At 52.1% G+C, this 23,016-nt stretch overlaps 4 protein-coding genes across 9 annotated transcripts; 2 read left to right on the top strand and 2 right to left on the bottom strand.

Annotated features, from left to right (window-relative positions):
- Positions 1-5,277: 5,277 nt before the first annotated feature.
- Positions 5,278-6,937, bottom strand: LOC113202559 (brain protein I3). Its single transcript, XM_026416843.2, has 4 exons — positions 6,814-6,937; positions 6,487-6,680; positions 6,079-6,215; positions 5,278-5,976 (listed from the first exon to the last, which is right to left on the bottom strand). Exons 2-4 carry the CDS (start codon positions 6,557-6,559, stop codon positions 5,845-5,847), a joined length of 342 nt encoding a protein of 113 aa, XP_026272628.1. The 5' UTR covers positions 6,560-6,680; positions 6,814-6,937; the 3' UTR covers positions 5,278-5,844.
- Positions 6,920-11,434, top strand: LOC113202556 (zinc finger protein ZFP2-like). Of its 5 annotated transcripts, XM_026416836.2 has the most exons (3): positions 7,171-7,491; positions 7,883-8,076; positions 8,161-11,434. In XM_026416836.2, the coding sequence occupies exons 2-3, from the start codon at positions 7,902-7,904 to the stop codon at positions 9,852-9,854; spliced, it is 1,869 nt and encodes a 622-aa protein (XP_026272621.1). In that variant the 5' UTR covers positions 7,171-7,491; positions 7,883-7,901; the 3' UTR covers positions 9,855-11,434. The 5 variants fall into 5 exon arrangements, with proteins under 5 accessions (XP_026272620.1, XP_026272621.1, XP_026272619.1 ...); XM_026416835.2 differs by lacking the exon at positions 7,171-7,491 and adding an exon at positions 6,920-7,053 and having other exon boundaries at positions 7,883-11,434; XM_026416834.2 differs by having other exon boundaries at positions 7,883-11,434.
- Positions 11,429-14,361, bottom strand: LOC113202558 (actin-related protein 8). Of its 2 annotated transcripts, XM_026416841.2 has the most exons (11): positions 14,251-14,356; positions 14,020-14,158; positions 13,743-13,925; positions 13,244-13,645; positions 13,020-13,130; positions 12,791-12,907; positions 12,565-12,717; positions 12,271-12,492; positions 11,988-12,189; positions 11,788-11,916; positions 11,429-11,683 (listed from the first exon to the last, which is right to left on the bottom strand). In XM_026416841.2, the coding sequence occupies exons 2-11, from the start codon at positions 14,026-14,028 to the stop codon at positions 11,511-11,513; spliced, it is 1,701 nt and encodes a 566-aa protein (XP_026272626.1). In that variant the 5' UTR covers positions 14,029-14,158; positions 14,251-14,356; the 3' UTR covers positions 11,429-11,510. The 2 variants fall into 2 exon arrangements, with proteins under 2 accessions (XP_026272626.1, XP_026272625.1); XM_026416840.2 differs by having other exon boundaries at positions 14,020-14,361.
- A 339-nt stretch (positions 14,362-14,700) lies between these two features.
- On the top strand, positions 14,701-17,475 carry LOC113202551 (lactosylceramide 1,3-N-acetyl-beta-D-glucosaminyltransferase). Its single transcript, XM_026416825.2, has 5 exons — positions 14,701-14,960; positions 15,477-15,847; positions 15,920-16,296; positions 16,379-16,776; positions 16,877-17,475. The coding sequence occupies exons 2-5, from the start codon at positions 15,595-15,597 to the stop codon at positions 17,052-17,054; spliced, it is 1,206 nt and encodes a 401-aa protein (XP_026272610.1). The 5' UTR covers positions 14,701-14,960; positions 15,477-15,594; the 3' UTR covers positions 17,055-17,475.
- The last annotated feature ends 5,541 nt before the right edge of the window (positions 17,476-23,016 follow it).

The following is a 23,016-nucleotide window of genomic DNA, read 5'->3' as shown; positions in this document are numbered from 1 at the left end:
CCCCCCCCATCCCATCCGACCGGTGCTTTTAATTCGCAGGAATTAAACTAGCGACCTTGCGGCAAGGCCGTGCAAACACACACACACAAGAGAGAGAGAGAGAGAGACGAGCCAGTGAGCTTGCCAATTAAAAGCGCGATCGCTTCTCATTCACTCCCCTCCAGGAAATTTTCGGTCTATCACTTTTATAGTGCAGCAGCTGCTTTTTATTAGCAACTATAAGCATGTATTAGCAAGGCGGCCAGCAGCACAAGTAGGAAGGCGTCGACGAGAGCGAGAAGAGGAGTGCGGAGAGATAGAGAGAGACGGTGGTGGAAGGGGGAGGAAGCGCGTTATGGTTCGGCGTGCGGCAGGCCGTGCGGCACGGCGTCGCGTACGCGCGTACGGCCCTGGGAAACCCCACCACCACCACTCTCCGGACTCTCCAGCACCTCGCCGACGCGCCTGGCCTGAGGACGCTCCGGCACGCACTCATTGTTATGACGCGCGAACTTGAAACGACTCCAGAGTAGAAATGACCCCCCCCCTCCTCCCATCCCTTCCCCATTTTAAATTTCCCGCGCGTTTCCTCTCGCGCGGAGAAAGACCCCGCGCGCGCAGGTCAAGGTCTCGGTCAAGGGAAGCTCGAAGAGAGACAGAGATTGAAAAGAGGGGGAGAGGAGCGGCACGTCGGGTTAAGGAATCGGCGGGCAGATGCATTCTTTTGCTATCCAGGCGCCAGCAACTAACTGGTTTGTCACGCGTCCGCGGCGACCTCGCGCCGGTGAGTTTGGAGAATCTTCCGACTCAGCATCCCGGTACCATTTTTATGGTTCATCTTATTGCCAGTTGTCTTCGGCGGAAGCAGAGCCAGAGTGGCGGCGCTGACCTTGTGGATGGGAGGCTGTCTCCGCCAGTAGTGATCTTTCAGTCCCGTTGAGCTATCGAGACGCCAATAGTGTACTTCGACTGACGGGGGAGGAATCATGGCGGGTAGAACATAAAGGTTCCTGATTGGTCGAGCCTTTCCCCCTACTACCGGCGTGGCGTAGTGGCGGGAAGCTCTTCACCAACCGGGAACGTTTATGGTCTGCCGCTCTTCTTCTTAGTCCGTTAGTCGTAGTACACTTACTATCCCGTCGCGTCGCCCGGGCGTGTGAGATTTGGAGGCGATGGTACGAACGCGGCTCCACGCACCACGAACAGATATATGGACAAACTACAGAGTCCGAGGAGTGTCGTGAACGCTCGGCCAGAAAAGCACGAGTTTAACGGGAACTAACACGTTGAGTGCGGCGTGACCGCTGGACGGCTGGGTGGTCACAACTCCGTATCAACCGTAGACCGTAGAGCATAAATATCTCCCATACTCAACATAAGCTGAGGTTGGCTAGAGCGACGAGCCCTATGTCTCGGCCCAACGTCCTCCTGGCTGCCTGCTGGAAGAGGAGTCCTCGCCGAGACCGGAGTATTCACCATTACCTTTCACGTTGCTGCTTGAGGTGGCCCATGATGAGCTTGTCGGCGAGCTCGGTCGCGCTCACGGGACTGGCGGGGTCGCCACTCGGGCTGGTCGACGGGCTGGTGCTCGCGCTGTCCGAGTCCACGGGCGACGGCGAGCTCGACGCGGTGCTGGCGCAGCTGCAGTCACTGTCACTGTCCACATGGACCCCCGCCACCGGCGGCCGGGCCCCCGCGGGGCACACGCAGATTGGGGAGGCGAGCATGACGTGGTGGGTCGTGGCGGCGGTGGCGGCGGTGGCGGGGCAGGGCCGAACGGTGGCGATCCTCTCCCCGGAGCGGCCAGACTCTGAGTGGACGTGCCCGGCGCCGCTCGCAGCTCTATATCCAGCATCACCCGCGCGGACGCAGCGCACGCACCGGCCGTGGTCCAGACAGACTCCAGCTCCAGGCGGCCGAGGCTCCAAGGCGCCCGTGTCGCGAGGGCGGGGCGCGGGGGCCGAGGGGAGGGCGGCGGCGTGAGAAGAGAGGAAGACCCGGCCGGCGAGGGCTGGCTGTGGGTGCAGGGCCGGCCCAAGGGTTGTAGGCAGGTCCGGCTGACTGGGGGCGACGCACCGTCGGTTGCCTATAGTCAGGGTTTTTGTGGCGCAAATTGTCGACCTTTCAGGCGGCTCTCTAGAGACCACAGGGGCTTAATGCGCGCCTGGGGTAGGGCCTGCACCCTCTGTGTTACTATGCTGCGCTTCGTGTGTTTGGGGGGTTGGGATGGGGCGGCAAGACGTACGGAGCGGTCCTGGCGAGCGCGCGAGCGCTGCAGCGCGGGCAACCTTGCGTGGCTCACGGTGTGGGCTCATCAGTGCTCAATGGCGTTCGGTCCCACAGGTCCACAGGCCACGCTCCGGCTCCGCGGTCCGCGCGACCTCAGCCGGCGCATATAGGCGCTGTGCCCAGGTTCACATCTGGCGGGGCGGAAAGCGGAAGGGCTGCGTGGGTACAGCCTACAAGGTGGTATGGTGGAGACTAGGAAGAAAGCGCGAACATACCTGGTCATCGAAGGGATCATCTATAAAGTACGTTTATCATACGCCATGCAGCTTCTGAAAGCTCTCATAGCGCCTGGTAGGTAGGCAACATCGTGCTAGCAATGCATGCGCGTACTGCGGAGTGGTCTACCCTTCACCTCGCAGGCGCCGAGCTCCTGTAATTTGCTGAATGAATCTGGGGGAAAAACGGACGTACTTTCTGGACGAACCCTAATTATCCATGAGAAGGTGCCCCTCTTTTCCCGCTCTCCTGCGTCACAGGTCATTCCCCCGACCCGGGGAGCCCCCCGTCCGTGCGTATACGACGCAGGGCGTGCTGCGTGCGTGGTCGACCCCCTCGTACATCGCGGCCGAACACAGCACAGAGAGGCAAGTCGGAGAAGGCTGATCTTGCGGTAATCCAGAGGAAACCAGTGGAGAGGGGGGGGGCATCCCCACTGCACCCCGCCTTTATCTAATCGTCATTGTGCTGCACGGGAGGAGGGGGCGCGCGTTCGGCAGCCCGCCTCCCCCCTCGCCACGTCCTGCCGATTCACACAAGGTGAATTAGGAAGTGAGGAAGGGGAAGGGGAAAGGCCCAGCTGCTGGCCGACGTACGTCGTGTCCCTAGGAAGGACGCGGACGGACGCACAGCCGGGGGCCACCCGTGGGCCCCGCCAGGCCAGCCGTTTAAAAGCGACCATTGTTGTTCAAGGATGAATGAAAAATTTGACGATGAGATACGCGAGGAAGCGGGGGGAATGTTGCGGCGTTGCCGCGCGTGCCGAGCCTGCGCCGTGCCGCCGAGGTGAGGAGGGGGGTCGTTAAAAACTTGCAACGAATCAACGAATCGCCGCAGATCACCGGTTGAAGAATTAGAATGAGCGTTTACACGGGGACTGATGACGCGGTGCCGCTCGCTCGACTCGGCCGGCCAATCAAGCAGAACAGCAGAGCTTATATTTTCTGGTCCAAGGCTGAGCTTGGCGCCGCCGTCGTCATCTTTGCGTCACCAGGGCGTCGCTTCCGGAGTTGGTCTGGTTGCTAAGCCGAAAAGTACTTTCTCTCATTGCCCTGAGCGCTGAGCTCGGGGAGAGGGGGGGGGGGGCGGTCTACGACCCCCGGCCCCGGACCCCCCTCCGGACCCCGAGACATCATGGACTTGACCATGGCCCCGAGGACCACTGCCTTCCGCACTCATGGCATCGGGGCCCAAGGCCAGACCCTTGGCTACCCAGACAGTACAGCATAGTGTCAGTTATGACCCCCTTTACTCCCGAATACAGTCGGTACAGTCGCTACAGACAGATGCTAGACGGGGCGCTATGGAAAATCGACGTAGTAACAGCGACCAGGACGGTGCAAGGTGCAAGCAACAAAGCAACACTACCGAGTCGCGATAATGCGTGGAAATAACCGGCCGCGAAGGTGGCGGTGGGCGCTCGGCCGCTAGGCTTTCAGGTTTGTGGCACCCGGCGCCGCCAACGCCCCACGCATCTCCGGGCGGAGGGGGCCCCCCAGGTCCCCGGGCCCCAGGCACCGTCCGACCGCTCTGCTCCGTTCTGCTCACCGCGTTCGCAGCGGACTGTCCTTGGGGTGCGCGCGCGGCGCGGTGGTGGTGGTGGCCACGCTCCTCCAGAGGGCGGTCGACGACACCCTCGTCGCCGAGGACGGGAGGCCCAGCAGCAAACCCACCCTGAGCACGGGGGCCAGGGTGCCCATGGGCGGCGGCATGAGGGGAGCCGCTGAAGGGCCGCGCAGGACCCCACACAAGTTTAACTGGGGAGGGGCGAGGGCACGAGCGGCATCGCAGTCGTTTTGAAGAACAATGGCAGCGCGATAGGGAAGGCCTCGCCTGGTGGGTCCACCGAGGGAAGAGCGGTTGGATACCTCTCGCATTGGCGCGCGGTATCGCATACTAATCGTCCATAACTACGTCCGTTTTTCTCAGATTCATTTGACATTTGGCGAAATATGGGAGCTCGACGCCTGTGAGACTCGGGGTAGGCCACCCCGCGGCACACGCGTGCACTGCAGGCGTGATGTTGCCTACCCATCAGGCGCTCCGAAAGCTTGACGGACATGACATACTCTCTGGATGATCCCACAGGAGCGGGTGGGGCCATGGGGCCATGCCAACGCCCGGTCGGTGCCTGGCGCCTCTGGCGCTACGCGGAACGGCGTACTTACACCGCGCGCCCGCTTGCGCAACCGGCGCGACCAGCGCAGCGCAGCGACAACCACAACAACACTCCGGGGTTAGTGAAGCGCGGGAAAGAAAAAAGAGCAATCTCCCGAGGGAGGAGCACATCTTTCACACGGCTCCTACAAATCACGTTTTCTGCCGTCATCAGTTTTTCAGTCACATCCACTTGCATCCACACGCCACAACGATGCATTTAGCTGTGCCACAAACCTGTCATTCGTAACATTTTAGACTTTGTTCAGAGTTATGTTGAAATTTGATCATACAAGGCGGGTGCCGACTAACGACATCGTCTCGACATCGGCAAAAAACTCACTTCTCACAGGATTGTGTTGGAACAGTGTACCGGGTACTGACTGTATTTCTATGCACGTGCAGGTACGAGCGGGTTTGCCTACTCCCACGCCATGGCCCCTGTCAGTAGGTAAACCACGTTAACCCACCCCCACCTCCAAGGAGACATACAATACACAGAGAACACTCAACTTGGAAGTGGCTTATGGCAAGTGTTATACCACATAGAATCGTAAGATCTTGATGGGACCACTACGGTCTTTCCCAAAGGACTTCATTTGAAATCTGCAGTTTATGATAACACTGGGACCAATGTACTAGTCAATTAACTTTATTGACAATGAGAAATATGGTGCATAACATAACAAAACATTAAAGGTCCCTTTTTTCCTTCCATTTTAAAAGAGGTTGGTGTCAGAGAGCAAAACGTGGTCAGAGACATACAAACCACAGTGAGAATAACAATAATTATTGACAGCAATTAAAAGGCACTTTCCATCTAAGACTAATATTACTAAGGACAGTTCACAGGGATAAAGATAATCTTTTCCACAAATGGAGATATAACCATTGGTGTGGAGTTACCTAAAAGGGGCAATCACAGAACATACACACCTCATAAACTATGAAACAAGAATACATATTATAACTTTCAAATGTTTGTAACGTTTACATAACAATCAATAATAAAAGTACAATATTCAAACCTTTGATTTGGGGGGGAAAATTACTGGCACTTAATATCACAAAACAGATCAAAGCAATTATAATGGGTAAGAAAAGTGATTTGCTTTTTTAACATGCCTTAAATGCAAGAATGATCACATGGGATAAAAATACTATCATAACCAGAAGTACGGGGAATCACCAAACATAGGAGATCTAGCCGAAGTAAGCACCACAGTTGGAACAGCGACGATTCTTGAGTAGAAGGCAGGCAATGATTCCAAGAGGAAAGAAAAATATGGCACAAAAGATCCCCAAGCATGTGTAGTCATCTTCTAATATTCCAACCTGAAAATAGACGAGGGCCCATTTTACAAAGTATTTTCACAAAACAAAATAAAATGAAAAGATGCCATAATAAGATATGAAAATGATGTCTCATGGACTTACCCTGCAAGCTGGGCACGCTCCAACAGTCTGAATGATAACTGCTGGCTGCACATTGACTGCAGTAGCTCCATAGTTCTGCCACTGTGGAGGTGGAGTGGGTCCTGGATATGGTTGGTATCCTGGAGGGAGGTCACCAGCTGCAAGAGCAAACATTCAAAACAGGTTGCCTATTAGTCTGACATGGTTACATAACATTAGATTTGGGGAGGCTAACCAAAACAAGGATACGATCTAACGTAGAGCATATGGATAGTTCACTCAAATTAGCTAACATTGACTGCAAGTACAATCAGCAAGTGTTTCAGAAAGACAAACATCATTTACAGTACAACAATTCAAATGCAATTAATAATAACTTAATACAAGAGATTTCAATAGTGGGGTATTGACACGAGAAGGAAAATTTACCTTGGGGCAGAGGTGGCTTTGGAGAGTACGGTGGAGGATCCTCACAGCCTCTGCTACTCTTTTCAGCAGACATATTGCACAATTCAAGGAACCTCAATTGATAAGAACCTTCGTCTTGTCAAAATCGTCCTGATGACAGTGCAGGCGAATGCACGACGGTATGCCCCCTTTCTTTGTTCCTCTGCTGGCCGATACTGACGTTGTCACCAATCAGAAAATCACAGTATCAACAACGCACAATATCAAAAACAAAATACAAAACCCCAACAACTTTTATGGAAACAAAGATAATCATCATCAAAGGAATATATGGTGCAAGATGCGTACGTGATGGGTGATGGAGAGGCAGCGCTACTATTGTTTTGTTTTCTCGTTGCGTTACGTACTGTTTAGCAGCAGAAACTTCTCATACATTGGCGTTTGGGCGCGGGCGCGGGTGGGGGTTTTGTGCTAAGGACATGAAAGTAAAATTTGATTTTTGTAGAAAACCAAAAAATGATGATGATTAAGTGACAGCTGATACGGGATGGTCGAAGCGATATCTAGTTTTTAAAAACGTTTTGTTGCGTGAGTATATCCTCCTTTGCTTACAGTCACTTTACAAAGTATGGTAAATTGACGTACACGTGCCCCCAAAAGCCGAGCCGAATAATCAGTAAACTTTGATTTTTACAATTTTCTGAGAGCCGACAATCTTTGAAAAGCAAAATTCAGCATTATAATATTTTCTAGGTCTTCAAGCAACTCACAGTTCTCGCCCGTTTACCCTTGTGCTTCAATTATGAGAAACATCAAAAAATTCTCTGCCCGATAAACTTCCGTGCCTTGTTGTCGGACATCTTTCTTTCACTTCAGAACTATCAAACTTGGCTTCCAAACAGTTATATTTTTTTTTAGAGGTTAAGAGTCAGCTGCACTTTTTACTTAACTTTTGACGTTTAAACCTAGGAACTCTCTGCCATTAGAGATTATGTAACCTCTGCGCACCTGTTCATCTTGCACAAGGTACATAAGGCATCGTCTTGAAGCTCAGATCGGCTTCAGACGTTGCAATCCGCCTCTTTTTCGAAATGTTCTTTCCATTACCAGTGGGAAATTTACTGCTTTTTTCGATTCGTCTGGTACGATAAAGGGATCCCAAACGCATCGATGCACAGGTCTTAACCCACTCTCTTACTTGTAAGACGCACAACCATCGGTAACGCCGTTTGACCCTAACCATTGTTTTCTTTTGGTTGGGTCTACTTTGAAAACCTGTTATGCTTCTATCTATGACTATCTCTCTTTTTTTATGCCACACGGCCCCAACGAATTATACCTTTCTTATATTAAAAAATATGTGATTAGTTTCTCCCATACTCCCTTGTTAATCTATTTGTTGCTTCCTTTTTGACAGGTCCTTCTGTTAGGAAGAGATGGGAGCACGAAGAGGAGCAATCTGCCCTGTCTGTGAAAAACCATTTGCCCAGGCTTACAGCTTGACTATTCACATGCGGATCCACAATGGAGAGAAGCCATTTCCTTGTTCAATATGTGGACGCCGCTTCACTCAGGCTCATTCACGCACCAAGCATGAGCGTACTCACACAGGTGAGAGGCTGCACGGCTGCCCTATCTGTGGGAAGCGCTTTGGAGAGCCTTTCATGTTAAAGCGCCACATGCGTGTGCATACAGGAGACAAGCCGTTCCGATGCCTGGAGTGTGGACGGTCGTTTTCCGACAAATTTGGATTGAAGCGGCACTTGAAAACCCACGTGAGTGTGAAAGCTCATGTCTGCCCTGACTGTGGAGAGAGCTTCTCAAACTCGTGGCTTTTAGCAACCCACCAGCTGCATCATATGGGAATCTCTGCTCCAACTGCCAGTCAAGGGGAATTTCCTCCAGTCCCTGGCGTACTAAAGAGGAAATCCGGTGACACTGGCCCAGTAGCACCTGCAGCAGCTGCTGCCTTGCAACAAGCACAAGAACAGGCACAACACATTCAAGCTCAAGTGCCTGTTCCTCAGGTTGTGCATATTCAACAGGTTCCACATGAACAACCAGCTCATGAACAAACACCTCCCCCAAGGCAATCTAATGGAAGCATCTCAGGGAAAAAAAAGACTCATATTTGTTTGGTTTGTGGTAAAGGATACTCTGATGCCTGGGGACTGTCGAAGCATAGTTGGGTTCATACAGGCATCAAACCATACAGTTGTTCAGAGTGTGGGAAGGGATTTGGTGATAAATGGAGCCTGACAAAACATATGAGAGTCCACTCAGGGGAGCGACCATACGAGTGTTTCTTGTGTGGGCAGTGTTTTCCAGACAAGTCAGCTCTCCAGAGCCACCTGCATGTGCACACTGGGGAAAAGCCATACATTTGTGATGTATGTGGGAAGTGTTTTGCAGCTGCTCGTGCCCTCCAGGAGCATAGAGCTAGTCATGTTGACCGTGACCAGCATGCTTGTCCTGTGTGTACTCGGGTTTTCATGACCAAGAGGGGAGTCAATGACCATTGGAAGAAACACTGTGGCAAAGACAACCCTACAGCAATTGAAAACCTTACGACTGCTGTTGACAATCCTGTTCCTACAACCTTATGCACTGTTGAATTGAAACCTGATCAAGAACTTTCTGCAGTAGCTCTAGTGGCTTCATCAGATTATCAACCAGTCCAGGTAGCCCCTGTGCAGGTTGTGCAGCAAGCTCAAGTTCAGGCCCAGAACCAAGGACCAGTTCAAGTTCAAATTCAATTGCAGTCTGGAAAAGACCTATGGCCAGGCTCTGCGTGGGAATCAGCAAGTCTTCTAGAAGTTCCTGCCCCAGGTAGTTCAGGAAAAGTTGAAGCCAAAATTACTCCCATATTTTTCTGCGAAGTGTGCCACAAAACTTTCCGGCAGCTCTCTCAGCTTGAGAAACATAAGACCATTCACACATCTGGTTCAAAGGGAAAGGAGTCCATACAAGTCTCAAGAAATGAGGATCAAGAAAGAGTAGCTCAACATCGTTGTGATAGTTGTGAAAAGACTTTTGCATCTTTGAGTTGTCTAAAGACTCATCTAGAATCAGAGGGTTGTCCTAAAAACTGTGCACTTTGTGGTAAAGCATATCGTACCATGAATCCCGATGGTGCTCGTGTAACCTCTCCTTATTGTGAAACTTGTATTGTATCTCATCATTTTGATGCTCATGCTGACTTGACTTCACCAAAACGCTCTCAACATCCACCCTGGTCATTTGATGCCACTCACATGGCATTTCAGAAGCACATATCAGTGCATAGTGATGGTACTAAACCTTGTAGTTGTGGCCATTGTGATGGGATGTTTTCAAGCCATGCCGCTTTACCAGCCCATGTATTATCAGTGCCTACTGCTGGTGTATGACAGTATGCCAATCCCTGTTTAGCTAGAAAATCACCACCTCCGCGTCAATCTTTGAGACAGTTTACACAACTCTTGTAGGTTTTATAAGCTAATAATTTGAACCAATATCTCTATTGACATCTTTGAATGTGTTGTGAAATTAAATTCCTTCTCACATGTCCATGGGAATAATGTTCAGTTGTGGATCAGTATTTTAGAATAATCTGTTAGCTTCTGTTTTTCTTGTGCATATAAGTATGTATTTGACGGTGATGATAAACTCTTGCTTGATGTTCAGGGATAAATGCTGTGTTCATTGTTCGTAAGTGCTATGAAATAACATACTTTCATATTTAACTACCCTGTAATTAAGCAACAAGGGATGAGCTGTGTAGATGTGAAAAACACAATACTCTATCTATAGTAACAAATAGTTTAAAGGTGAAGTGTTTATGATCTGTACAGATAAAGCGGCTACAAATTGTGGATCCTTCATAATTTTGATTTGAAAAAATCATTGTTTCTACAGAAATTGTTACATTTTTATTTCATCTATTTTCCTAAGGATTTCAAGCAATCTAGTCTCATCATTGACAAGAAGCCATATAGCATATGGAATTTTTCATTTAAAAAAAATGTACCATAATATATGACCTTCACTTAATACAGAAAGTTTTAAGAGACTAAGATGTACGGTAAATGGAAATCAAGTAGTTAAATTGACTCATGTTTGTTGTAAATGTGTTTATTTCTGTTATTGTGTGTAATTTTTCAAATTAAACTATAGCTTGTTTTCTAAATCATTAAAAATTTCTATTATCTCTACAGAATAACTTTCTTTTCATTTGGTTTTTAATATTTAAGGAAAAATACACCACTGCCACTTAAAAAATCTAAAATTTGAAGAAACTTGTTCCATCTATCAAGGGATGAAGATAATCTAATAGATGCGTATTGCATACATATTTAGTTTATGTAATGCAATAGTGCATCACAATAAATTGTGATTTCACTCCCCCACCATTTTTATCATGAGACCTCTACATGAATTCTTAAATCCCACCAGTCGACCAGTCAGTTGAAGTAGATGTACCAATTGTAGTTTTGCCTTAACATTTTTTTTGTTCTAACCCAAACATCTTTAAATTTTGGAGTTCAGCATTCTACTTTGTATAGTAACAAACAGCCTTTGTTCATTTCTTAAAATCATGACTCACCAAGGAACATCTCCAATATTTCAGTTTATGGCCATGCAAGTGACTCTGCTTGGGACCAATTTTTAATGTGATTTGAATGAAAGTTTGGCATAGTGAAAATGCATTTTAGTGATGTCCTTTCTTTAGCAAAGACTTGAGGCCAGTTGTAGAACAATCTGTTACCAATGATATTTACCTAGTTGTTAATTTTTTTTTTTTTTTTTTTCCCCTTTATATGTTTATTAAAGCTTCTGTTATGCTTTGATCTTGTCATGTGTACCAAATATGGGTCATTTTCTGTTCTTATTGTTCACATATGAGAAGACAAATAACTAGTAGTTGGTCTTCATTTCATACATGTTAATGGAGAAATGGTAAATATAATGTCTTCTGCTCAAATTTACTTATTTGACTATGTATTTGTTTCCAGTTTTATGATGTCTGGAACATCAGTATTTACATTTTTTTTATTTTGAATACTTTACCACATAAATGGAGCTCTCTCACGCAAAATTTTCACTCCAATGCGTTTCCATTCATCTGGCGTTATCCACAACTCATGAGAAGACTCGAGGCATGAAAGAATTGAGGCTCCCTTCCATGCAGTGAGTTGAGGATCGGTGTCTTTCGGTGTCATGACAATATCTGTTTGATCTGTAACAAATAAAAGCTTAGACTCTTGTTTTCTATGAAATGGAACTCTAATACAAAGTATTCCATAAATCTAATCTACATTTGTGCTGGAGGCTAGCAGATACCTGATCTGTACGCAAAGGGTACTTGTAAATGAAGCCGGTTTTGAAGGTATGTTGCTATGCCGTTAAATTTCATTCCACCTCCAACAACCAAGACACAGTTGTACATTTTCCTCTTCATGTCCTCTGATGCTGCAAGTTAAGTTTGATAAGAGCATACATTTATTTTCTCCTGGGAAATAAGAAGTATGGTAGATACATACGACATCTGTCGATGCTCTGTAAGACCGCTTGATCCAAGCCTAGAAGCTTCCCAGGACTTATTTCAAATTCTCCTACTCCAGTTGTGCCAGTGCCTCCATCAAGATTGTCAACAACAATATCATCTTCAGCACCGGGTAGTTCTCCAACAGCAGAAATGTCTGCCCCACCAGTTGTATCTAGATTCTCCTTGGCACCCTTCCTCTAAAAAGTAATTTAACTTTTGAAATATGATTCTTAAATTTATGTTTGAAGGTAACATGGTAAAAAAGAAACATTTCTTACTCCAGTTTCTCGAATGAAATGGTCATCAAAAGGATCTTCAGAATCACCCGAATATCTTTTCTGAGTAATAGAAGTTTTTGCTCCTGTCATGGAGAATAGTTCTGGATAAAATAAACTTAAAGGAGCCACAATACATTCATCACCAAGCATCAAAGTGTACTGTTGAATTCCTGTTTGAACTTTCTGGATAGCAAATGATTTCTCGTGTGATCCACAAACATCCTACAACAAAGATATGGATACTTAAAATTGGAGGAAGGATTTTTAGATATTAGCTTGTCTGCTATGACTCACCAAATTAACATGGCAGAAGTCCTCTTTGAGTCTGTGCAACAGCATAGCATCTGTATTGTTTCTTGTGTCACACGTTTTATAGGGAAAAGCACATTTACACAGCAACCAATGGAATATGTGTGTGATGTCTCCTCCTCCATACTCCATCCTTATCTAGCCAACAAAAAATGAGTTAAAATGTGCAATTACAGAGTTCTAGTCGCCAAGAATATTAGCTTTTTCTCACCCTTGTATTACGGTGAGATATGCCATCTTCTACACATGAAACAGATGTTTTTTGATCTCCAACATCTACAACACAAGCAACACCCAAACCTGCACCAAAAGTAGCCGCAACATGATCCTGAAGTATAAGAAAGAAAATTGTTTCTAATCATTCACAATATTTATATTTCAACAATAATTAAATTTTGTCTATGTATTATGTATTTCAAAGGAAGAAAAGACAACTTTACCTGGAGAAGAAAACATCCACCAAAGCCAAGATCACTAAGCAAAAGTGTCATCAGTTCTTTTAAATATTGTCGATTGTAGACATCTGGTATAACAAGCACAGCCCGGCATTGCTATTAACAAAGAAATCAGGTAATCAGGAAATTCAGGTAAGAAGGTTTCACCTACTGGTTTGTTAAAAATAGAAAAATGTTTCATTGATACTTTTGTTTTAGTTTTACAGTACCTTTCTCTGAGGCTTAGGAAGACCTAATTTTGAAGATAAAAGGTGTCCCCAAATTGCTTCTAGATCAGCCAGTACTGCTGATACAGATCCACCTGGGCCACTATGTACATTAAAATCACCTCTCCGGTATGGAAAATGGATGTTAAAATCAAGGGTAGGATCTAGACTTGATATATCATTTCCTATAACAATGTCGCTTTCAGGTTTAATCCATTTAGAAACTCCAACTATATTGGTCGTGTTAGGAACTTCCACAGTTGTTGGCTCAGAACGTCTATTGAAGGCTGCTATCTGTTGTGGAGGAGTCGCATAACGCCTTCTCCCATCTGATTGGAGACAGGACTGAACTGCATGTGATACTTGCAGACGAACATCTTCTAAAAGATCTGTAAGCTCACGAGTCTGTAAATTTCAAAACACACAAGAATAAATACTAAATTAGTCAACTTCAGAAATAAATGATAAATTTTCCAGATAAATATGTGAAGACAATCGTTACCTTTGGAATAACTGCTGGCAAAATGTCATCTCGATGAATTTGGCCTCCAACCTTTTTTCTCCTTGCAATAGCATGGAGCTCAGAGACTGGATTAAGATCCGATGCTCTTCCGATGCGAACATTTAAGGAGCCAGGATGAATAACTACAATATTTTGAGGAGCAATGCTCTGAACAATTGTTGTCTGAAAAAAGAAATGGTTAGGAATAATAAAAAGGCGGATTAAGATTATAAACCTTGTGCATATATAACTAAGACAATTAATCAAAATGACTAACCTCCTCCATTTCTAAATTATGTCTGATTGATTTTAAGGCATTATCATATGTTTAACTAAAGAGACATGAAATATAGCTGTGCTGTCATATATAGCCGGCAACCATGATTTGGTTTTCAGAGTAAATTGAAAAGGATAAACTATAAATGTAAAGTTAAACAGCTAATTACATAAATGTACAGCAAATAATTGTCAAGTTTCAGATGCAGTAGAAGAAATCAAGAAAACCGACAAGTCGACAAGTCGCACGACAAAAACAATAACCGGCAGGCGATAACCTCAACGTTTGATTGTAAACATCTGCATCCATCATCTGGGCTGGAAGGGTGGGGGTAGGTAGGGAAAGGAAGGAGAAGAAAGGGGGGGGGGGGAGCAACCAGGGAAAGAGTTCTGCTCGCTTGATCTTTAGTCCATTGATTCTTCCCCTCGTATTTTATTTATTGATTTTATGTGAAAGGCGATTGCCGATCAACATGGCTAGAACATCAAAATGTAACGGACGGAAATGAGTTGGTTCCGGCATTTCCAGGCCGCCGGCTTACCCAACGGAATGCAGATGTTTGGCCCGCCCCACCCTTCCCTTCGTTACGCCCATGCACCTGGCCGTGCTGGACCCCCCCCCCTCTCTCTCTCCTTGCCCACCTTGTATGTACGCTACGCCCGCGCCCGCGTCCCCGTCCCAGTGAGATCGGAGTAGGGCGTGGAGTATGTGTGGCGGTAGGCCCGTGCGTTTGCGGGTGCTTGGGGTGCCGCGCGCAGCGGGCACGCCGTCGTGGCCTCCATCGAATTCCAAGCAAATCAAACGACGTTAACGCCATTGACGTCATGTGGTCGTCAGAGTGAACAAACTGCTGGCTGAACAAGTGACCATTCCACGTTTCTTGGGATCGCCCACGAACCGCGGCCGCGGCCGCGTCGGGACCTCCAACAGTCGATACGCAGGTAAGACAACTAGACAACAGTAGGCTCAAGACTAGAGGACTGCTGTATCAACTCCCGCTCCAGCGCCTCCAGCGGCGAGGCTGGAGCCGGCGTGGCGTGGCGCGGAGGCCTGCTGTCCAGCTCTGGAGTAGTCCCGCGCAACGCCATACGCGCTTACGCCCACCAAGGTCAGAGCGGACAGGACAGGGGGCTTCCTCCAACGCCGGCCGCGCTACGGCCCCACTGAGGAAGGGCTCGACTCAGGGCTCGGAGGTACACACTTTGTACTTACCTACCGGCAGGTGCCGTGCCGGGTGCCCGAGCCTGGCGCGTCCGGCGCCCCAGTCGCTCCGCAATGCGCGGGGGCGTGGCAGCGCGTAGCGCGGCGCCGTTCCACTTGAAAGCGGGTCACCGTCGAGGCGATGGGCCTGGCCTCCTGCAGGACTTTGGCAAGGCCACCGCCAGCCACAGCGCACCACAGCGGTGTCGCGGTGGGCGCGTTGAACTCTGGCGGATGACCGCTTGTTGTGAGCCCAGGTGACCCTGCCCTAGGACGACCTCAAGGATGTCCGGTTCGAGGCCGCGCAGGAGTCCGACGGGGAAGCCCTCGAGCTGAGGGCACCGACCTCGCGGGAGCCTTCTAGGGCCCAGAGTGATGACGACGCCGTGGTGGTGCTCGCGGCGAGGTCGCGAGGTAGTGGCCACCGGGTTGCTGCTCGTGTTCTGCGTCGGCTCCATTCTTGTGCTCAGCCACGTGCTGGGGGTCGCGAACCTCCGGCGGCCCGCACCCGACGCCGCCGGGGAGCTGGCCAAGCCGCCGCTGTACCCGGCCGCGGAGCAGCTCCTCGACCTTCCCCACTTCAGCTACCTGCTCAACGCGGACCCGTGTGAGGACGAGGACGTTGAAGGTAAGTTCGGCTGAAGACTCGCGCCCGTGGCTGCTGGACATCACGACCGCTGCTCACTACTTGTTCCCGCAGGCGTGCTCATCGTCACCTCCCACGCCGGCCACGTGGAGCTGCGCAGCGCCCACCGCCGCGCGTACCCGCGCGTGGACCTGCTGGGGCTCGGGCTGCGCCGGGTGTTCCTGCTCGCCCGGCAGCCGCAGCACCAGGACGACGCCGACCGGGACGCCCGCGCCCTGCGCGACGAGGGGCGGCGCTTCAAAGACATCGTTCAGGGCGACTTCGTGGAGGCGTACCGCAACCTGACCTACAAGCACACCATGGGCCTGCTGTGGGCGACGCGCTACTGCCCGCAGGCGCGCCTCGTCATCAAGATGGACGACGACATCGTCGTGGACCTCTACCAGTTCGTGGACGTCGTCAAGAAGCATCAGCAGCAGCGGCGACACCAGGTTGGTGAACTGTGCGAGCGATACCCCCCGTCCGCGGTCGGTGCGCGGGGTATCGCCGTGACGGCTGCCGTTTGTTTTGCAGGAGGCATGGATGTTCGGCTACGTGCTCCGCGGGCTGCAGCCGTCCCGTGAGCCGGCCAACAAGTGGTTCGTGACGCGGGCCGAGTACGCGGGCGACGCGTACCCGGACTTCGTGTCGGGGTGGTTGTACGCGGCGCCGGCGGCGGTGGCGCGCGCCCTGGCGGCCGCTGCGGCCCGCTGGACGGCCCGGGCCGGCTACTTCTGGATCGACGACCTGCTGCTGACCGGGATGGTGCGCGAGACGCTTGGCGCCGGGGGACTCGGCGGCGTGCAGCTGCACGACGCGCGCGAGCTGTACACCGTGCACCCGGAGGTGATCCACTGCTGCCTCGCCGAGCCGGACCTGCGCTGCGACGTGCTCGTCGGGCCCAACGGCGGCGACAACGACCTCATCGTCAGGTACGCCCCGAACACGACACGCTCGGAACCAAACGATGTTTGCTTCTTTTTCATGTAACATAACATTCTTTTGTCCGCCACGACCATCCACCTGTTGCAGGCTCGCGGCGCACGCGGCCCGCTGCCACTTCGGCCAGTCCTGCCGCGACCGGCCGGCGCACCGCCGCGTGGAGCGGGCGTGCGTGGTGCGCGCGCAGCAGGCGGACGAGCGCCTGCCGCAGGACAGCGCGGGCCCCGGCCGTGCCGTCGGCCAGGCGAGGCAGGTCCGCATGTTTTGACGCCCCGGGCCGGCCGGGCCGTCCGGCCCCGGCGGCGACACGACGCGGCCTGATGATGATGCGTGCAGAAATGGAATGGCCCTTCACGTCCGGGTTGGTCGGGTCGGGTCGAGCTGACCCTGAATGGTCTGGCCCTAGTCGTCGTCGCGTTGAGTGCCCTGTGCCAGTACGGCCGCCGCCGGGCCGGGCGGGGCCGGGCCGGGCTGGAGATGATTGGGATAAGAATAGCGCGCTGCTCGCGTCCTCCTGCGCCGCCCCCGCCCGGCCTGGCCCGACACAATTGGACCGAGCAGGTTTCTCTAGTCACAAAGGAGACGGGGGGTGCGCGACTGACCCGCTGACGTGCGAGCTTCGCGCACTCGCGTCACTGGGTCGCCATTATACGTCTGTGATATCGTGAGCAATAAACTTGCCTTTTATACACGTTTGTGACTTATTTTGTCGGTCCCGCATCATGCCTCGTTGACCTCCCGCACGACGCCCACCACCCATCCGTCAGTGTGGTGCTGACGGCTGGTGGGTACCCGCTCCGCCGTGCGGGTATGCAGCCCATCGGGCGCGCCAGCTCTCCGGCCCAAAGAGGCGCATGTCGGGAGGGCGCGCGCGGGAGGGGCTCCTCCCATCCTCCAGCCCCCCCCCCCTCTCGCCCGCAAACGACATTGATTGGTGGTTTTGCGGTGGTGATATCGGCTTGATGTCTATTTTACTGGTCATTTGTCCTTCTGTCCCAGCCTGGCCCGGGCGGCAGAGCGCCGGACGTCCTTGCCCGCCGCCGGTACAATTTCGACCAGAGCGCGCGCGCGTTCTCCGCACATCACTTAGATTTAGTCGCATTAATAAGACGTTGAGTATGACGCGCCGAGTAAGAGTGACGCCACGAGTGACACGAGTGACACCCGAGAGTGACGGGGTGGCGGCGCGCGAACGACGCCGCGGAGTCGCGCGCGAAAGGGAAGTCCGCCGCCGTCATACCGCGTCGACTCATTTCCGCCGATCAAACAAGTGTTTAGGTACACAATGACTAGAATACAAACACCTCCGGACCTCCGGGTCGTGCCGGGCCGGTCGCCGCGGCTACTCACCTGGCGGCGGCGCGCTCGGCCCGGGCCGTGACGGCCTGACCGGCGCCTGACCGCGAGTCGCCTCCGCGCTACGCGGCGCTACGCGGCCGGGCCGCGGCCGGCTGTCGTGACGTTGTTCCGGTCCGCCGGCCCCGCGGCTCGCGGCGCTGAGCCCAGCCATTCTCGACAGCGGAAGGATCCTCACAGAGTGATGCACATTCATTCGGGGGCCGCCCGCACCGCACTGACGAGTGGTTTGCATGCGAAATTCTCCGAACTTTAGAGGACAATTGTCCTTACTGACAACTGACTGTATGGCTGTGGACGAGAGCAAACCGGACCGAGTAGCGAACGTACTATCCCTGAAGTATAAGAAAAAAACTTGTTGAGCACCAGTATGGTTTGACGTCTCTTAAAAAAAAAAAAAAAAAATGCTTTGAGTCATGTTGTTTGAGTGCGACCCGTAATTATGTGTGAGTGTAATTATGAGTAAGTGCGACCACACCATGACCACATAGGGTAGGGACATGTCGATCACAAAATGCTAATGACTGGTGTGAATTAATCTATTCTCAGCACGCAAATAAAGTGCTCAATGGTCCGCCACCGGTGCGGCCGGAAGGGTTTATCACTGGGGAAATGAGTGTAGACTGACTAAAAGTCACAAAGTTAATATGTGAATGAATGTGAGATGTGACTGAATTTCGGCCAAAAGAAACTACTCATTGGATGTGACCAGAAAACGACAGCAAACGAATCCGTTGAGCTTTTGCCTGTGCGTAAAATTTGCCGAATTTTCAACTAGCATTTTGTTCACTTTGTTTACAGAAGTACATACAAATTTGAACACAGCTCTGTACAAATCCTAAAAAGTATGCACGCCTCAAGCATATGTTTCTGGCCAACTAAATGCATTGGATTGGTGAGTGGATGTGACTGGAAAACTGACAACACGGGGAAAATGACTGTTACGAGCGCCGAGTCGTGTACACTGACTGGACAAAGTGGTGTACCCGTCGGGCGCGGCCAGCACTGCGAGTTCGGCGCTATGACGGCCGCCGCGCCGCGCACCTCGCGCTGCTCGTCATCCACACCGGCCCCCGAAAATATGTGTCATGGCGAAACGTGATACAGTCCGGGCCACTGTGCGGCCCCGGACCCAGGACGGCAGAGTCATGCAATGTGCAATACACCCGCTGAGCCCCCCTCCCCCCACCCCCTATTGCCACCACCACTGTAGCTGGAAACGAAAGTCTCCGGAATCATTCGATGTTATCACTGGGATTCAAAGAGAGCATTTGAGAAATTTCGCAACGTCAATAAAATATAGATTTGTTTGATCTCACTGTGCGCCGCACTCGTCTCCTTGGGCCGCAATGTTTTCTCACACTCGCACAGGTTTCTGTCTTGTTCCCATAGTGTGGCGAGGCGGGGTCCGAACGCCGCTCCCAACAGCACGTGGTGGTGGTGTCACAGGGCGGGAGCAGGCGAGGGTCAGAGTCCGGCTCGGGTCGGGGTCCGAGCAGACAAACTACGAGCTGGAGCGGAGTTTGCACGCGCTCGCCCTGCAGTCAAGGAAGGAGGTGAATGTGATCTAAGATGGGCTGCGGAAGGGCAAGGCAAGGCGCCATTCAGGGTCTTTACAAATAAATAACTTGGGGCGTAGCAATAGTCCAGAAATTATGGCCGTTTTCCTAAGATTTATTGGCTAATGACGGGAGCTCGGCGCCTGCGAAACTCATGGTAGGCCAGCCCGCAATACACGCATGTACTGCAGTCGGGATGTTGCCTACCCATCAGGCGCCATGAGAGCTACCATAGGCTACTTTCTGGATGATCCCATTCGTAAATACGTACTTTTCGGGGTCATAGTATTTGACTTGAATGTATGCGAACATACTAGCCGCTCTCACGGTGATAGCCCGCACACACGCACGCCTGGAAGCAGTGCAGTGTAACAAACACTTGTGCTGCGAGGCCCGCCCACCTTCTGTGTGGCACGGCTGTTTTAATTCGGTTATCTTTACTTAATGTGACCACGGGAACAGGAACAGATTGGGACTCTACATTCACCCACCCCCCAAAAAAAAGGGGTTTAAAAGGTATTTATTTTAGTTTCGTGTCCTAGGGTTGACAGGAACACAGAGAAGGCGATGGTCCCAGAGGAAAAAGGGGGGGGGGGCGGTCACGATCACTGCCAAGGGCGCCCGGAGGTGCCGGCGAGGACCGCCTGCCCCCCGCCCGCGCCGGCCTGCGCGCTGCAGTGCAGTCAGGAAATGCAGATATGATTCTCACACTGTATTCGCATTACCGTTGCCTGGCGTCGGAGCGGAGGGGGTGGGGTGAAGGAGGGGGCGGCTGACGTGACGGCCGCGTCAAAGGCTTTCCTTGACAGTGGCGTTGGTCTTCCCTCTCACCCGAGCCGAGGACGCGGCACGATTGCGGGTCCCGCGAATACCGTTCCACAATCATTATTACCATGCGTTGCGAGCACGCTGCCTAGCCTCCCGGCCGCTTGCTTCCTATACTCTGGCGTTGTCTCAAGAGGGACAGTCGAGAAAAGTGTGTGTTTTTATGAGCTATATAGGCAGAGCTGCGGGGCGGTAGGGTGCGCGACTGAACTGCGTGAGGCGGGAGCTTGGTGACGCCTCGAGAGTGAGGCGTCTATCTTTGGGACGCGGCGGGGGCACGGGGGGCAGAGCAGCAGAGCGGTCGGGTCGGGCGGCCCGCGGCGGGGCAGGGCAGGGCATGGCGGGAGCAACAATGTATTGATTTAGTGCCATTAGGCGACGGACGGCCGCGTCGGGCCGCCTCTCGATCTATCGATCTCTCGATCCGCCAATCGCGCCGCTCAATCATACGACCGAGATGATGGGCCGGCTGCTCCATCGCATCAAATTATAATAAATATAATTCGATGAGGACCGGCGGCGCCGCGTGCCATATCATATCTCAATGGAAAAAATGGGACGGAAATAAAACTCGCGATCTTTTCAACTTGTGCAAAAAAGAAAACGCAAGTGCCCGCCCTGCGCTACAGAGCGAGGACGGGGAGGTGGGGGTGGGGGGGGGAGCTTTCCTTCGTGATAGTTTTGGGGACTGTCTGAGGAGTTTGAACCCATTTGAACTCGCTGTCTTGACGCATTTCGTGCACCGTGTGAGGCGGGCGGCCGGTGCAGTGGCGTGGCGTTGACGCTGGCGTGCCGGGCCAGGTCACACACGCCAGCGGTGCCGGCGCGGCTCAGCGGTGCGCGACTCGCCCGGCCCGCCCATCGGGCCTGCCTTTAGGCCCTCCGGCTTGGGGCCCGGTTAACACGTTCAGTGCGGCGTGACCACAGTGTGGCAGCGAGTGCCGGGGTTGTCGTTGTCACAAAGCCACCTCGAGATCTTAGGCGCGCGGGACGAGTTTAACGCGAAATGAAGACGAATGCGTACACTAATAATTGTGGTCAACTTTTTCATACACCAACTTACCAAAAATTCTTCACATGTTTTTCGTAGTTTTTAAAACGGAAAATCATGAAAAAATTGTTTAAATTTGCGTAAAATTTGCCCATAATATTTTGTTTTGAAAAATGCACAAGAGCAAGTGAAGAATTTGTTATAACCTGCGTATTAAAAAGTTGAAAGCAATTCAGTGTGTGAGGTTGTAGATTGTAGGACACGGGTGTCAAGTGGCCAAAGTGTGCTGCGGGTGGTCAGTTCGAAAAGGGAATATGGCTCTCCCACCCCACCCCACACTACCACACTCGTCACAGTTTTCCCCTCCCCCCCCCCCAGCTGGTTGGCATAAATCAGTAGACAACGACGGCCTAGGCTTGAGGCCTGAGGAGTGTCCGGGAGTGTCGCAGAGGGCCGCGCCCGTCCCGTCCCGTACCCTCCCACAAGGACGCGAGGCTCTGGAGCGCGCGTGCCAGCAGCCCTCCGCGACGCAATAGCTCCGCAATTGTTCACACAGGCTCTGTCCCCTCCAGAGTGCGGCCTCCTCCTACACCTCGCCCTGCCTCCCCGGGGCCGCGGGGCTTTCCCCTCCACGGCGACCTCTCGCCGCGTCCGGACTAATCGGCGACAATCTATCGGTACGTGTGTTGCCGGCCGGGCGTGCTGTATGCGCGCTGTAACCCTGGAGGAGGTGTTACATGACCGCGGGGCTTTCCTCCGCTCATTCCTGTAACTTATGGTGTAGTGATGCCACGGTAGTCTCCCTCCTTCAGGGTGCCGTTGGCGGCCGGCTCGTCGCCCGTCACATCTGACCCGACACCCTCCCCGATCTATGCATACGAAAGCCATTGTCTCCGCATGTGAAGCCCCCGCCCCCGCCGCCGTCTGCCCAGCCGCGGCGGGGCGTGGCGTGCGAGTGTCGCGACCGGCCGCGAGCGCAGAGCGCACCTCCCCGGCGAGGCTGTCCAAACTCCGCCCGGCCCGCCGCCCCCCTGGGAGGGCCTACAGGCCCAGCCCGGCCCGGCGGCGGCCCGCGGCCACGTGGCCGCCCCTGCGCTCGTCGTGCACGTCACATGCCCGTGTGTCCTGACGCGGGGCGGACTCATTGGCCTCTCTCTCCCGGTCGACTTTCTGGCCCCTCGACGTCTTGTCCTCCTGACCCGGGGTTTCCTCCGCAAGCGTGCCCGAGCCCATCTGCTTCCTGGCCCCGTGCTCCCGCTGACGCCCCTGCAGGCCCACCGGTGCCACACACATGTGCTGTTTGTTTGCTCGCGTCCTGCGCCCTTGTGGAACGCCTGCTCCCCGCGCGCGCCGCCTGGTGACGCCGGGCTGGGCGCGTGATGCCGCGTGAGGGTAGCTTTCCGTGGCGTGGGCTTGGTGGAGGCGGATACGGCAACCCAAGGGGTCCTTCACTCAAAAATCAATTAAGTTTTTAAAAAAGCAACAGCAAAAATCAGAAA

Source organism: Frankliniella occidentalis, unplaced genomic scaffold, assembly GCF_000697945.3.
Source record: "Frankliniella occidentalis isolate FOCC.00 unplaced genomic scaffold, Focc_3.1 Scaffold144, whole genome shotgun sequence".
Lineage (NCBI taxonomy): Eukaryota > Metazoa > Arthropoda > Insecta > Thysanoptera > Thripidae > Frankliniella > Frankliniella occidentalis.
This window is presented reverse-complemented; position numbering and strand designations above follow the sequence as displayed.